The 14,529-nt window shown below is 46.6% G+C and overlaps 1 protein-coding gene across 4 annotated transcripts in view; it reads right to left on the bottom strand.

Annotated features, from left to right (window-relative positions):
- LOC106579705 (late secretory pathway protein AVL9 homolog) overlaps positions 1-14,529 on the bottom strand; it is a 56,854-nt gene that overhangs the window by 38,369 nt on the left and 3,956 nt on the right. For all 4 annotated transcript variants that reach the window (XR_014381714.1, XM_045702802.2, XM_045702803.2 and 1 more), the window contains exons 2-3: positions 7,469-7,589; positions 2,973-3,061 (exon numbers count right to left, since the gene is read on the bottom strand). Coding sequence is in view for 3 of the 4 variants with exons in the window: in XM_045702802.2 (XP_045558758.1) it covers positions 2,973-3,061; positions 7,469-7,589 (210 nt within the window). In the remaining variant the exon portion in view is untranslated. The remainder of the gene's footprint in view (positions 1-2,972; positions 3,062-7,468; positions 7,590-14,529) is intronic.

Consider the following 14,529-nt stretch of genomic DNA (forward strand, 5'->3'; position numbering starts at 1 on the left):
TGTAGTACAGTGGTCCTCTGTAGACCAGCTGGTATAGACTCTACTCTGTATTACAGCGGTCCTCTAATGACCAGCTGGTAGAGACTCTACTCTGTAGTACAGCGGTCCTCTGTAGACCAGCTGGTATAGACTCTACTCTGTAGTACAGTGGTCCTCTGTAGACCAGCTGGTATAGACTCTACTCTGTAGACCAGCTGGTATAGACTCTACTCTGTAGACCAGCTGGTAGAGACTCTACTCTGTAGACCAGCTGGTATAGACTCTACTCTGTAGTACAGTGGTCCTCTGTAGACCAGCTGGTATAGACTCTACTCTGTAGACCAGCTGGTATAGACTCTACTCTGTAGTACAGTGGTCCTCTGTAGACCAGCTGGTATAGACTCTACTCTGTAGACCAGCTGGTATAGACTCTACTCTGTAGACCAGCTGGTATAGACTCTACTCTGTAGACCAGCTGGTATAGACTCTACTCTGTAGTACATTGGTCCTCTGTAGACCAGCTGGTATAGACTCTACTCTGTAGACCAGCTGGTATAGACTCTACTCTGTAGTACAGTGGTCCTCTGTAGACCAGCTGGTATAGACTCTACTCTGTAGTACAGCGGTCCTCTGTAGACCAGCCGGTATCGACTCTACTCTGTAGACCAGATGGTATAGACTCTACTCTGTAGTACAGTGGTCCTCTGTAGACCAGCTGGTATAGACTCTACTCTGTAGTACAGTGGTCCTCTGTAGACCAGCCGTTATAGACTCTACTCTGTAGTACAGTGGTCCTCTGTAGACCAGCCGGTATAGACTCTACTCTGTAGTACAGCGGTCCTCTGTAGACCAGCTGGTATAGACTCTACTCTGTAGTACAGCGGTCCTCTGTAGACCAGCTGGTATAGACTCTACTCTGTAGTACAGTGGTCCTCTGTAGACCAGCTGGTATAGACTCTACTCTGTAGTACAGTGGTCCTCTGTAGACCAGCTGGTATAGACTCTTCTCTGTAGTACAGCGGTCCTCTGTAGACCAGCTGGTATAGACTCTACTCTGTAGTACAGCGGTCCTCTGTAGACCAGCTGGTATAGACTCTACTCTGTAGTACAGTGGTCCTCTGTAGACCAGCTGGTATAGACTCTACTCTGTAGACCAGATGGTATAGACTCTACTCTGTAGTACAGTGGTCCTCTGTAGACCAGCCGGTATAGACTCTACTCTGTAGTACAGCGGTCCTCTGTAGACCAGCCGGTATAGACTCTACTCTGTAGACCAGCTGGTATAGACTCTACTCTGTAGTACAGTGGTCCTCTGTAGACCAGCTGGTATAGACTCTACTCTGTATTACAGCGGTCCTCTAATGACCAGCTGGTAGAGACTCTACTCTGTAGTACAGCGGTCCTCTGTAGACCAGCTGGTATAGACTCTACTCTGTAGTACAGTGGTCCTCTGTAGACCAGCTGGTATAGACTCTACTCTGTAGACCAGCTGGTATAGACTCTACTCTGTAGACCAGCTGGTAGAGACTCTACTCTGTAGACCAGCTGGTATAGACTCTACTCTGTAGTACAGTGGTCCTCTGTAGACCAGCTGGTATAGACTCTACTCTGTAGACCAGCTGGTATAGACTCTACTCTGTAGACCAGATGGTATAGACTCTACTCTGTAGTACAGTGGTCCTCTGTAGACCAGCTGGTATAGACTCTACTCTGTAGTACAGCGGTCCTCTGTAGACCAGCTGGTATAGACTCTTCTCTGTAGAACAGCGGTCCTCTGTAGACCAGCTGGTATAGACTCTACTCTGTAGTACAGCGGTCCTCTGTAGACCAGCTGGTATAGACTCTACTCTGTAGACCAGCTGGTATAGACTCTACTCTGTAGTACAGTGGTCCTCTGTAGACCAGCTGGTATAGACTCTACTCTGTAGACCAGCTGGTATAGACTCTACTCTGTAGTACAGCGGTCCTCTGTAGACCAGCTGGTATAGACTCTACTCTGTAGTACAGTGGTCTCTCTGTAGACCAGCCGGTATAGACTCTACTCTGTAGTACAGCGGTCCTCTGTAGACCAGCTGGTATAGACTCTACTCTGTAGTACAGCGGTCCTCTGTAGACCAGCTGGTATAGACTCTACTCTGTAGTACAGTGGTCCTCTGTAGACCAGCTGGTATAGACTCTACTCTGTAGTACCAGCGGTAGAGACTCTCTCTGTAGACCAGCTGGTATAGACTCTACTCTGTAGTACAGCGGTCCTCTGTAGACCAGCTGGTATAGACTCTACTCTGTAGTACAGCGGTCCTCTGTAGACCAGCTGGTATAGACTCTACTCTGTAGTACAGCGGTCCTCTGTAGACCAGCCGGTATAGACTCTACTCTGTAGTACAGTGGTCCTCTGTAGACCAGCTGGTATAGACTCTACTCTGTAGTACAGCGGTCCTCTGTAGACCAGCTGGTATAGACTCTACTCTGTAGTACAGCTGGTCCTCTGTAGACCAGCTGGTATAGACTCTACTCTGTAGTACAGCGGTCCTCTGTAGACCAGCCGGTATAGACTCTACTCTGTAGTACAGTGGTCCTCTGTAGACCAGCTGGTATAGACTCTACTCTGTAGTACAGTGGTCCTCTGTAGACCAGCTGGTATAGACTCTACTCTGTAGTACAGCGGTCCTCTGTAGACCAGCTGGTATAGACTCTACTCTGTAGTACAGTGGTCCTCTGTAGACCAGCTGGTATAGACTCTACTCTGTAGACCAGCCGGTATAGACTCTACTCTGTAGTACAGCGGTCCTCTGTAGACCAGCTGGTATAGACTCTACTCTGTAGTACAGCGGTCCTCTGTAGACCAGCTGGTATAGACTCTACTCTGTAGTACAGTGGTCCTCTGTAGACCAGCTGGTATAGACTCTACTCTGTAGACCAGCCGGTATAGACTCTACTCTGTAGTACAGCGGTCCTCTGTAGACCAGCCGGTAGAGACGTGAAGAGGAACCAACCTTAGCTTCTATTTGACGATAGCAGGAGACTCCATACACACACTTCATATCTGCTCCAGTGAGAGGAGGGAGATGGAAGAACACCGTGTCTGAGAAAATAACAAAATCACATCATGACCTGCTATTTCCAAGAATGGTCTACCTGCAATAACATGTGGTCTACCTGCAATAACATGTGGTCTACCTGCAATAACATGTGGTCTACCTGCAATAACATGTGGTCTACCTGCAATAACATGTGGTCTACCTGCAATAACATGTGGTCTACCTGCAATAACATGTGGTCTACCTGCAATAACATGTGGTCTACCTGCAATAACATGTGGTCTACCTGCAATAACATGTGGTCTACCTGCAATAACATGTGGTCGTGTTCCCCTACTAGACGTACATGAATGGTCTACCTGCAATAACATGTGGTCGTGTTCCCCTACTAGACGTACATGAATGGTCTACCTGCAATAACATGTGGTCGTGTTCCCCTACTAGACGTACATGAACGGTAAGTCGCTCCAGATAAAGAGAGTCTGCTGAATGACTAAAACGTACAAATGTAGCTAAGTTACATATCTCTCTGATCTGAGATCTGTCGTAACGTGCTCCTTAGTTAATTAGCCAAACAACTAAAAAAAACGTCAACAGCAATTTCAGCACTAGCAAATGAACTACACATTAAAGTGAGCATCTGTTGTTTTGTAGCTACTAAAGATGACTCTGAAAATAACTTGTCATCGTCCCTCTGTTGTCGTCATCAGCACCAAAACATCGTTAGCCTTAAGGACCTGTAAATAATAAAATGTCAAACGTTTGAAAATCACACGCTCATATTCCTCAATAAACTGATGAGATGGAAGAAGGAACATTTGACAGTTAATAATACAGTTACTTACGTAAGGCTTCCACAACGGATCTGTCGGTTTGATGGAGGAGTCAGGATGTTTTTGGTACTGACTACTACTACAACAACATTAAAAAGGCGTCCACTAGACTACATCTGTAATGGATCATGTGAATGTATACGAGGATCTTTGGAAGTATCATTCAATTAGATCAGAGAATCTGGGCTTTGGATCAGGAGGCCGGTGGCCATGACGACGGTAAGAGACGGAGTTGTTTTACTAATGTTGCTGAGGCATCCTCCCTCTCAGAGCTACAGTCAGGGACACAGAGCGTAACCAAGGGACACGTCTCCGCGACCGTGACCAAGGGACACGTCTCCGCGACCAAGGGACACGTCTCCGCGACCAAGGGACACGTCTCCGCAACCAAGGGACACGTCTCCGTAACCAAGGGACACGTCTCCGCAACCAAGGGACACGTCTCCGCAACCAAGGGACACGTCTCCGCGACCGTAACCAAGGGACACGTCTCCGCAACCAAGGGACACGTCTCCGTAACCAAGGGACACGTCTCCGCAACCAAGGGACACGTCTCCGCGACCGTAACCAAGGGACACGTCTCCGCGACCAAGGGACACGTCTCCGCGACCAAGGGACACGTCTCCGCGACCAAGGGACACGTCTCCGCGACCAAGGGACACGTCTCCGCGACCAAGGGACACGTCTCCGCGACCGTAACCAAGGGACAGGTCTCCGCGACCAAGGGACACGTCTCCGTAACCAAGGGACACGTCTCTGTCAGCAACAAGGCCAGAGACAGGTCAGGGGCAGACAGACTGGACGGCACAGTACAGCTAGCTCTGGTCCAAGGCGTTACTCGCGGCTTGCTGACCCTGAGCCTTTAGCGTCAGCAAGCAGCATGTAACACCCTGGACCAGAGCAACGGCACAGCCGAGGACATATGAAGAGCCACAGCTGTAGTCTGCTAGCTTCCTCTCCTCAGCAGCACTATGCACCGCCCTGCTCTACTCTCATGAACTGTCCCATGTATGAGTCGGTCTCATGTTGTCGTCTCTTCTATAGCCCGACTGCAGTGAATCGCTCCCTGATAAAAACGGACTGCGTCGGTGAGGTTTATACACCAGGCCAACAAGCAGCCAGTGAATCACTCCCTAATAAAAATGGACTGCATCGGTGAGGTTTATGCACCAGGCCAACAAGCAGCCAGTGAATCACTCCCTGACGACACTTCAGGGCCTACAGTGTAAAACATGGAATAGGTGAGGACTTGTACAGTACAGAGATTGAAACAATCTGGTTGTACACATACCGGAGTGTAGTTAACCTCTATGGGCTAGGTACTCAACAGCCAGTGTAATCCCGTGGCGCGTTATTCAAATACCTCAAAAATGCAAAAACTTCAATTTTTCAAACATATGACTATTTTACACCATTTTAAAGACAAGACTCTCGTTAATCTAACCACACTGTCCGATTTCAAAAAGGCTTTACAACGAAAGCAAAACATTAGATTATGTCAGCAGAGTACCCAGCCGGAAATAATCAGACACCCATTTTTCAAGCTAGCATATAATGTCACATAAACCCAAACCACAGCTAAATGTAGCACTAACCTTTGATGATCTTCATCAGATGACAACCCTAGGACATTATGTTATACAATACATGCATGTTTTGTTCAATCAAGTTCATATTTATTTCAAAAACCAGCTTTTTACATTAGCATGTGACTAGCATGTGACTAGCATTCCCACCGAACACTGCCGGTGAATTTACTAAATTACTCACGATAAACGTTCACAAAAAGCATAACAATTATTTTAAGAATTATAGATACAGAACTCCTCTATGCACTCGATATGTCCGATTTTAAAATTGCTTTTCGGTGAAAGCACATTTTGCAATATTCTCAGTAGATAGCCCGGCATCACAGGGCTAGCTATTTAGACACCCAGCAAGTTTAGCACTCACCAAAGCCAGATTTACTATAAGAAAAATGTTATTACCTTTGCTGTCTTCGTCAGAATGCACTCCCAGGACTTCTACTTCAATAACAAATGTTGGTTTGGTCCCAAATAATCCATTGTTATATCCAAATAGCGGCGTTTTGTTCGTGCGTTCAAGACACTATCCGAAAGGGTAAATAAGGGTGACGAGCATGGCGCAATTCGTGACAAAAAAATTCTAAATATTCCATTACCGTACTTCGAAGCATGTCAACCGCTGTTTAAAATCAATTTTTATGCCATTTTTCTCGTAAAAAAGCGATAATATTCTGACCGGGAATCTGCATTTAGGTAAACAGACGAAAGAAAATAAAGCATGGGGTCGACTCGGGCACGCGCCTAAGCCCATAGTACTCTGATCGGCCACTTGCCAAACGTGATAATGTGTTTCAGCCAGAGCCTGCCTCGATATCGTTCAGCTTTTTCCCGGGCTCTGAGAGCCTATGGGAGCCATAGGAAGTGTCACGTTATTGCAAAGATCCTCAGTCTTCAATAAAAAGAGCCAAGATGAAACACAACTTGTCAGACAGGCCACTTCCTGCATGGAATCTTCTCAGGTTTTGGCCTGCCATATGAGTTCTGTTATACTCACAGACACCATTCAAACAGTTTTAGAAACTTTAGGGTGTTTTCTATCCAAAGCCAATAATTATATGCATATTCTAGTTACTGGGCAGGAGTAGTAACCAGATTAAATCGGGTACGTTTTTTATCCGGCCGTGTCAATACTGCCCCCTAGCCCTAACAGGTTAAACTACTCATGTTTACTAATACAGATGTAGACCATATGCATAACACAGACTTCATATCTATAATATTATTCAGCTTTCTCATCTTACTAACCGTTACATATCCCCCTTGAAAGAAATGGATGTGTTGCAAAATATTACTGTGAATCGAGTCCATTCCCTCCCTCTGTACTGCTTAACAACAGGACCAGGTCAGTAGCAGACTAAAAGGAAAATCAGATCACATGATGAGTGAGTGCTGACTAGCTAACGGCCCATTGGCCCGTTGGCCTCGGTGACATCATGAACAACAGAAAGAGGCTTGCCAAGACGGAGGGCCTCAAGTCAACACTACCCAACAGAACAACACAGTCACACGCTGCACCACAGCTAGTCTATATGACCTAACTAGCTTTAAACTCTCATTTCCAACACAAATTCCTGCTGATTTCACATTCTAACATGAGCACTACTGCAGTAGCCCAGTTAGCCAAACAAGATGACAAAGCTGTCCATTTTTCCACAGAGGTAATGATGACTCATCATCAGCAGATTTATTTCACCCTTATTTTAGCAAGTAAGGTGTCTGAGACGTGATAACAGAGTCTCAACCAGGGTGAATACGACGGGGCCAAATGTGACAGTAGACTCATTGTTAAACTGTCAGGAGCGGTGTAGTAACACAGGTAGGAGAGATGGGGAAAGAAAAAAAGAGGAAGTATCTGGTTGTGTCCCAAATTGCACCCTATGGGCCCTGGTCAAAAGGTAGTGCACTATAAAAGGAAGTGTGCCATTTGGTTTTTATGTAAAGGTTAGGGTCAGGGTTTTATGTACCTTCTTGTTAGTTGTGTGCTCCGTCAGGCAGGGTTAAGGGTCAGGGTAAAGGTCAGGGTTTTATGTACCTTCTTGGTAGTTGTGTGCTCCGTCAGGCAGGGCAAGGAAAGGCAGGTACTTCCACTCCTCAGGCAGGTTGTTGCTGTCATGGCCCTCCTCAGGGATGAGAGGAGGGTAGGAGTATTCCACCTGAGGAAGAGAGAGAAAACACTGCAGAAGTCAGCACCTAGAAACCAGCACCTAGAATCCAGTACTCACGATCCATCCTACTAACCTACACACACAGTTCAAAATGCTATCCATCTTAGGCATGGATCAGATTGGCTCAGCACAGGCCAGGGAGTAGCTAAAATGACTCCACTAGAAAGCAATTCTGTCTTTATTCAGTCATTATTTAATCTTCTGTTTTACTCCTGGGGCTTAAAATAAGACAGGGAAAACAAGAGATCATACAGTCAGGACAACACGCGGGAGTGTAGAGTCAGGACAACACGCGGGAGTGTAGAGTCAGGACAACACGCGGGAGTGTAGAGTCAGGACAACACGCGGGAGTGTAGAGTCAGGACAACACGCGGGAGTGTAGAGTCAGGACAACACGCGGGAGTGTAGAGTCAGGACAACACGCGGGAGTGTAGAGTCAGGACAACACGAGGGAGTGTAGAGTCAGGACAACACGAGGGAGTGTAGAGTCAGGACAACACGCGGGAGTGTAGAGTCAGGACAACACGCGGGAGTGTAGAGTCAGGACAACACGAGGGAGTGTAGAGTCAGGACAACACGCGGGAGTGTAGAGTCAGGACAACACGAGGGAGTGTAGAGTCAGGACAACACGCGGGAGTGTAGAGTCAGGACAACACGAGGGAGTGTAGAGTCAGGACAACACGCGGGAGTGTAGAGTCAGGACAACACGAGGGAGTGTAGAGTCAGGACAACACGAGGGAGTTTAGAGTCAGGACAACACGAGGGAGTGTAGAGTCAGGACAACACGCGGGAGTGTAGAGTCAGGACAACACGCGGGAGTGTAGAGTCAGGACAACACGAGGGAGTGTAGAGTCAGGACAACCCGAGGGAGTGTAGAGTCAGGACAACCCGAGGGAGTGTAGAGTCAGGACAACACGCGGGAGTGTAGAGTCAGGACAACACGAGGGAGTGTAGAGTCAGGACAACACGAGGGAGTGTAGAGTCAGGACAACACGAGGGAGTGTAGAGTCAGGACAACACGAGGGAGTGTAGAGTCAGGACAACACGCGGGAGTGTAGAGTCAGGACAACACGAGGGAGTGTAGAGTCAGGACAACACGAGGGAGTGTAGAGTCAGGACAACACGCGGGAGTGTAGAGTCAGGACAACACGCGGGAGTGTAGAGTCAGGACAACACGAGGGAGTGTAGAGTCAGGACAACACGCGGGAGTGTAGAGTCAGGACAACACGAGGGAGTGTAGAGTCAGGACAACACGAGGGAGTTTAGAGTCAGGACAACACGAGGGAGTGTAGAGTCAGGACAACACGCGGGAGTGTAGAGTCAGGACAACACGCGGGAGTGTAGAGTCAGGACAACACGAGGGAGTGTAGAGTCAGGACAACCCGAGGGAGTGTAGAGTCAGGACAACACGCGGGAGTGTAGAGTCAGGACAACACGAGGGAGTGTAGAGTCAGGACAACACGAGGGAGTGTAGAGTCAGGACAACACGAGGGAGTGTAGAGTCAGGACAACACGAGGGAGTGTAGAGTCAGGACAACCCGCGGGAGTGTAGAGTCAGGACAACCCGCGGGAGTGTAGAGTCAGGACAACCCGCGGGAGTGTAGAGTCAGGACAACACGAGGGAGTGTAGAGTCAGGACAACACGAGGGAGTGTAGAGTCAGGACAACACGAGGGAGTGTAGAGTCAGGACAACACGAGGGAGTGTAGAGTCAGGACAACACGCGGGAGTGTAGAGTCAGGACAACACGCGGGAGTGTAGAGTCAGGACAACACGCGGGAGTGTAGAGTCAGGACAACACGAGGGAGTGTAGAGTCAGGACAACACGCGGGAGTGTAGAGTCAGGACAACACGCGGGAGTGTAGAGTCAGGACAACACGAGGAAGTGTAGAGTCAGGACAACACGAGGGAGTGTAGAGTCAGGACAACACGCGGGAGTGTAGAGTCAGGACAACACGCGGGAGTGTAGAGTCAGGACAACACGAGGGAGTGTAGAGTCAGGACAACACGCGGGAGTGTAGAGTCAGGACAACACGCGGGAGTGTAGAGTCAGGACAACACGCGGGAGTGTAGAGTCAGGACAACACGAGGAAGTGTAGAGTCAGGACAACACGCGGGAGTGTAGAGTCAGGACAACACGAGGAAGTGTAGAGTCAGGACAACACGCGGGAGTGTAGAGTCAGGACAACACGAGGGAGTGTAGAGTCAGGACAACACGAGGGAGTGTAGAGTCAGGACAACACGCGGGAGTGTAGAGTCAGGACAACACGAGGAAGTGTAGAGTCAGGACAACACGCGGGAGTGTAGAGTCAGGACAACACGCGGGAGTGTAGAGTCAGGACAACACGAGGGAGTGTAGAGTCAGGACAACACGAGGGAGTGTAGAGTCAGGACAACACGAGGGAGTGTAGAGTCAGGACAACACGCGGGAGTGTAGAGTCAGGACAACACGCGGGAGTGTAGAGTCAGGACAACACGAGGAAGTGTAGAGTCAGGACAACACGAGGAAGTGTAGAGTCAGGACAACACGCGGGAGTGTAGAGTCAGGACAACACGCGGGAGTGTAGAGTCAGGACAACACGCGGGAGTGTAGAGTCAGGACAACACGAGGGAGTGTAGAGTCAGGACAACACGAGGAAGTGTAGAGTCAGGACAACACGCATAACAGCAGCCCAGATGAAGAGGGCTATTCACAATGGTCTGGATAAAGTAAGGAACATGTTCAAGGTCCTGTAATAAACTCAGCTGTTCACAATCTAGTTAAACAAGATGCCCGTCTCTGCAGGAGAAAAGCCAAACAGCCATAACCTGGCAAATAATACAGCACATCGTTCGTTAACAATTATTTACTGTCAGGCAACATTAGCTACATAAATTCCATTGCAGCTGTACAAGATTGATTTGTGAAAACTGTAGTCTAGGAAGAAAAAAAAAAAAAACTGAGGGTGTGTCCCAATTGGCACCCTATTCCCTATATAGTGCACTACTTTTGACCAAGGCTAAGGACTACATGGGGAATAGGGTGCTATTTGTCATGCAGTCCAGATATGGGAGAACACACTGCAATAATAGAAACTGGGGCGTTCCATGTCATTTTCAGCAAGCCACGGATCCTCCATTTCAGATCGTTCTGAACTAGTTCCTCAGTTAGAAAAATATAAAAGATTAGCATTCCTGCAATATTATTTTGTTGAAATTGCACCCAAATTGTCTCTTTTAATTTACAGGATTCACATAATTATAGGAGTACCTAACATCCAAACTTCATCCTACCAATGACAGACATAAGGAATCCAAAGAAAAGGTCCTAAGCCACCCATGGACCACCCCACAACAGGGTGCTTAGTCCCCTTCTGTACTCCCTGTTCACCCACGACTGTGTGGCCATACATGTGGTCTGCGGTTGTGAGGCCGGTTGGACCTACTGCCAAATTCTCTAAATGACATTGAAGGCGGTTTATGGTAGAAAAATTAACCTTCAATTCTCTGGCAACAGCTCTGGTGGTACATTCCTGCAGACAGCATGCCAATTGCACGCTCCATCAAAACTTGAGAGATCTGTGACATTGTCTTGTGTGACAAAACTTCACATTTTAGATTGGCCTTTTACTGTCCCCAGCACAAGGTGCACCTGTGTAATGATCATGCTGTTTAATCAACTTCTTGATATGCCACACCTGTCAGGTAGATTTAGAAATACTCACTAACAGGATGCAAACAAATTTGTGCACAAAAATATGTTTTTTTTGTGTGTATGGAACATTTCTGGGATCCTTTATTTGAGCTCGTGAAACATGGGACTAACACTTTACATGATCCGTTTCAGTGTAGGTCCCAAAGTGCTCTTCCGAGTGTTGGAGGTGAGCAGTCATCACTCGTGTAGGACACTCACTGATGCCGTCGTCTGTTAGAAACATGCAGAGCCGAGGGAACAGGGCAGAGTTCACTTTTGAAAGATTCTCTCTTCAATAAGACATCTTTCCTCTGAATCCACCAATTCTGTCACTCGTCTGTATAATGTTTTTGTATTTCCCCTGTGTGCTTGCCTTCAGTTCGCTCAGTTTCCCAAATATAAATAAATAAACACACACACAAACTACCGTTCAAAAGTTTGGGGTCACTTAGAAATGTCCTAGTTTTTTTTAAAGAAAAGCATATTTTTTGTCCATTAAAATAACATCAAATTGATCAGAAATACAGTGTAGACATTGTTAATGTTGTAAATGACTATTGTAGCTGGAAACGACAGATTTGTTATGGAATATCTACATAGGCGTACAGAGGCCCATTATCAGCAACCATCACTCCTGTGTTCCAATGGTTAGCTAAACCAAGTTTATCATTTTAAAAGGCTAACTGATCATTAGAAAACGATAGATAGATAGATAGATAGATAGATAGATAGATAGATAGATAGATAGATAGATAGATAGATAGATAGATAGATAGATAGATAGATAGATAGATAGATAGATAGATAGATAGATAGATAGATAGATAGATAGATAGATAGATAGATAGATAGATAGATAGATAGATAGATAGGATAGATAGGATAGATAGATGTCTATATTGTTCCAATCAATGTCTTAAAATTAACTAAAATCAAAAAAGGTACTTTAAATGTGAAAAATTGCATTTTAGAATCTAGACATACTCCATATGTCAGAGTATAACGACTCCAAGGGGTTGTCTGTATCATGTACGCTTCACACATCATAGAGTCTGACAGTATAACGACTCCAAGGTGTTGTCACGCTTCACACATCATAGAGTCTGACAGTATAACGACTCCAAGGTGTTGTCACGCTTCACACATCATAGAGTCTGACAGTATAACGACTCCAAGGTGTTGTCACGGTTCACACATCATAGAGTCTGACAGCATAACGACTCCAAGGTGTTGTCACGCTTCACACATCATAGAGTCTGACAGTATAACGACTCCAAGGTGTTGTCACGCTTCACACATCATAGAGTCTGACAGCATAACGACTCCAAGGTGTTGTCACGCTTCACACATCATAGAGTCTGACAGTATAACGACTCCAAGGTGTTGTCACGCTTCACACATCATAGAGTCTGACAGCATAACGACTCCAAGGTGTTGTCACACTTCACACATCATAGAGTCTGACAGTATAACGACTCCAAGGTGTTGTCACGCTTCACACATCATAGAGTCTGACAGCATAACGACTCCAAGGTGTTGTCACGCTTCACACATCATAGAGTCTGACAGTATAACGACTCCAAGGTGTTGTCACGCTTCACACATCATAGAGTCTGACAGTATAACGACTCCAAGGTGTTGTCACGCTTCACACATCATAGAGTCTGACAGTATAACGACTCCAAGGTGTTGTCACGCTTCACACATCATAGAGTCTGACAGTATAACGACTCCAAGGTCTTGTCAGGCTTCACACATCATAGAGTCTGACAGTATAACGACTCCAAGATGTCACGCTTCACACATCATAGAGTCTGACAGTATAACGACTCCAAGATGTCACGCTTCACACATCATAGAGTCTGACAGTATAACGACTCCAAGGTGTTGTCACGCTTCACACATCATAGAGTCTGACAGTATAACGACTCCAAGGTGTTGTCACGCTTCACACATCATAGAGTCTGACAGTATAACGACTCCAAGGTGTTGTCACGCTTCACACATCATAGAGTCTGACAGCATAACGACTCCAAGGTGTTGTCACGCTTCACACATCATAGAGTCTGACAGTATAACGACTCCAAGGTGTTGTCACGCTTCACACATCATAGAGTCTGACAGTATAACGACTCCAAGGTGTTGTCACGCTTCACACATCATAGAGTCTGACAGTATAACGACTCCAAGGTGTTGTCACGCTTCACACATCATAGAGTCTGACAGCATAACGACTCCAAGGTGTTGTCACGCTTCACACATCATAGAGTCTGACAGTATAACGACTCCAAGGTGTTGTCACGCTTCACACATCATAGAGTCTGACAGTATAACGACTCCAAGGTGTTGTCACGCTTCACACATCATAGAGTCTGACAGTATAACGACTCCAAGGTGTTGTCACGCTTCACACATCATAGAGTCTGACAGCATAACGACTCCAAGGTGTTGTCACGCTTCACACATCATAGAGTCTGACAGTATAACGACTCCAAGGTGTTGTCACGCTTCACACATCATAGAGTCTGACAGCATAACGACTCCAAGGTGTTGTCACGCTTCACACATCATAGAGTCTGACAGTATAACGACTCCAAGGTGTTGTCACGCTTCACACATCATAGAGTCTGACAGTATAACGACTCCAAGGTGTTGTCACGCTTCACACATCATAGAGTCTGACAGTATAACGACTCCAAGGTGTTGTCACGCTTCACACATCATAGAGTCTGACAGTATAACGACTCCAAGGTGTTGTCACGCTTCACACATCATAGAGTCTGACAGTATAACGACTCCAAGGTGTTGTCACGCTTCACACATCATAGAGTCTGACAGCATAACGACTCCAAGGTGTTGTCACGCTTCACACATCATAGAGTCTGACAGTATAACGACTCCAAGGTGTTGTCACGCTTCACACATCATAGAGTCTGACAGTATAACGACTCCAAGGTGTTGTCACGCTTCACACATCATAGAGTCTGACAGTATAACGACTCCAAGGTGTTGTCACGCTTCACACAGCATAGAGTCTGACAGCATAACGACTCCAAGATGTCACGCTTCACACATCATAGAGTCTGACAGTATAACGACTCCAAGGTGTTGTCATGCTTCACACATCATAGAGTCTGACAGTATAACGACTCCAAGGTGTTGTCACGCTTCACACATCATAGAGTCTGACAGCATAACGACTCCAAGGTGTTGTCACGCTTCACACATCATAGAGTCTGACAGTATAACGACTCCA

This window comes from Salmo salar, chromosome 19 (assembly GCF_965601325.2).
Source record: "Salmo salar chromosome 19, fSalSal1, whole genome shotgun sequence".
Taxonomy (NCBI): Eukaryota; Metazoa; Chordata; class Actinopteri; order Salmoniformes; family Salmonidae; genus Salmo; species Salmo salar.